The sequence below is a fragment of the Sphaeroforma arctica genome (assembly GCF_001186125.1).
Source record: "Sphaeroforma arctica JP610 unplaced genomic scaffold supercont1.5270, whole genome shotgun sequence".
NCBI lineage: Eukaryota > Ichthyosporea > Ichthyophonida > Sphaeroforma > Sphaeroforma arctica.
This window is the reverse complement of record NW_014035288.1, coordinates 1-2,035: the sequence shown is the minus strand read 5'-3', so window position 1 is coordinate 2,035 and position 2,035 is coordinate 1. Positions and strand designations below refer to the sequence as shown.

At 42.0% G+C, this 2,035-nt stretch overlaps 1 protein-coding gene across 1 annotated transcript; it reads right to left on the bottom strand.

The window, feature by feature from the left end:
• Positions 1-5: 5 nt before the first annotated feature.
• On the bottom strand, positions 6-685 carry SARC_14898 (hypothetical protein; the record flags this gene model as incomplete). Its single annotated transcript, XM_014290974.1, has 2 exons — positions 6-184; positions 529-685. The coding sequence occupies 2 exons, from the start codon at positions 683-685 to the stop codon at positions 6-8; spliced, it is 336 nt and encodes a 111-aa protein (XP_014146449.1).
• Positions 686-2,035: the final 1,350 nt, after the last annotated feature.

Genomic DNA, 2,035 nt, shown 5'->3' with positions numbered 1-2,035 from the left:
ATTATCTAATCCACTCGTGAATTTCTTACCTCCTCAGTTGGCACCAGGACAAAGAATGGAATAGAACACGCCACAAAGGGCACGTACATCAGGTTGGCTAGGACAGTCACCATCAGCATTTGGTGAAGTTCGGTACTAACACTTACAGTCCACGCTCGGAGAGCACTGACGTTCCCCACTTCATCTGAGTGGAATGATATTGCATGGATAGAGTGAATAATAAGTTTCAGTGGGTTTGTCTCTGTCGAAAAGAACACACACAGAGATAGAGTATCTGAGTCAAAAGAAGACTCTCTTTCCAGAGAGGGACACTTTGATAAAGCAGTCATGAGGCGACCTTCCATGACAACGTATGGACACAAGAAAGGAAAGGTGAAGGACGACATTCACCTTTTCCATATACTTTGAGAGAGAATACCATGCTCATCTCGGCGATGAAACTGAACAACCCAGCCACAGCCATTATTCCGATGAATATCTGCATGCCGAGAGCGTACCTGTCATGCGTTGATGCAGTTCGGTACATACCCCACATCCATGGTTGTAGTAAACATGTGGGTGAGCGATGCATACAAGAGGGGATGGATGCGTTTGCGTCTTGGTGAGACGTCGGAGACTGCGCAACGGTGGCCGTGACATGAACTGTACTCACATCCATATGTCGTGGATATAGAACTGTATCCATTTACTCCTGTCGTGGATATAAAACTGTATCCATTTACACCTGTCGTGGATATATAACTGTACCCATTTACACCTGTCGTGGATATAGAACTGTACTCACATACATCTGTCGTGTATATTGAACTGTACCAATTTACACCTGTCGTGGATGTAGAACTGTACTCACAAACATCTGTGGTGGATATACAACTGTACTCATTCACACCTGTCGTGAATATAGAACTGTACCCATTTACACCTGTCGTGGATATAGAACTGTACTCACATACATCTGTCGCGGATATAGAACTGTATCCATTTACACCTGTCGTGGATATAGAACTGTACCCATTTACACCTGTCGTGGATAGGTAGTCTACGCTCTCTGGCGAGGAGAGATGCCCCGTCTTAGACAGACCTTATATAGTTGTGTGTTTGATTTGCCGAGTGATGACGAATTATTAAGGCACACAAATAAAATATCTGGACACTTACAAAAAAAACAACTGACATGGCCATACAAAATCCAATACTCACACGCTACAACGTGGCTATATGAATCTGCGACGCAGTCCTTGTACACAGAACTCTGAACGTACCAGAAGTACATTACCGACGAACATTCCCGACATATCAGTCATGCATGTCAATGTAGAGATGCCTGTACACACCAATAGTATGTGTATATTTAAGTCATGTATGTCAATGATATGTCTATACACACAAAAGTGTGTGTATATTTAAGTCATACGTGTCAATGTAGAGATGTCTATACACACCATAAGTGTGTGTATATTTAAGTCATGTATGTCAATGCACAGATGTCTATACGCGCCATAAGTGTGTGTATATTTAAGTCGTGTATGTCAATGCACAGATGTCTATACACACCATGAGTGGGTGTATATTTAAGTCATGTATGTCAATGTAGTGATGTCCATACACACCATAAGTATGTGTGTATTCCACCAGGCGCCGTGTACCACACCCAACACCAAATGGTCTTAGTTTCTATATCCCAATAGACACAACGTACGCCAAATAAAAGTAGATATAAATGTCCCAAAGGCCTAGCTGTCTGGGAATACACTCAGAATGAACACTCAATTCTAAAGTTTTAAATCGTCAGGCACATACGTCGCGACTAAAGCTCCCAGCTGCAGCACCACAGACGAACAGAACAACACCCACGACGCGATCTGCATCTCCACAAAATGGTCTCCTCCCTTGAACGGTTGGTAGAACGACCATTTAGAGCTCTGCTGCCCAGCACGATGCATTGTGTGCCCTCCTGTAGTCAATTATATATACATGAATATATATGTATATATATATATATATGTATATATATATATATATATATATATATATA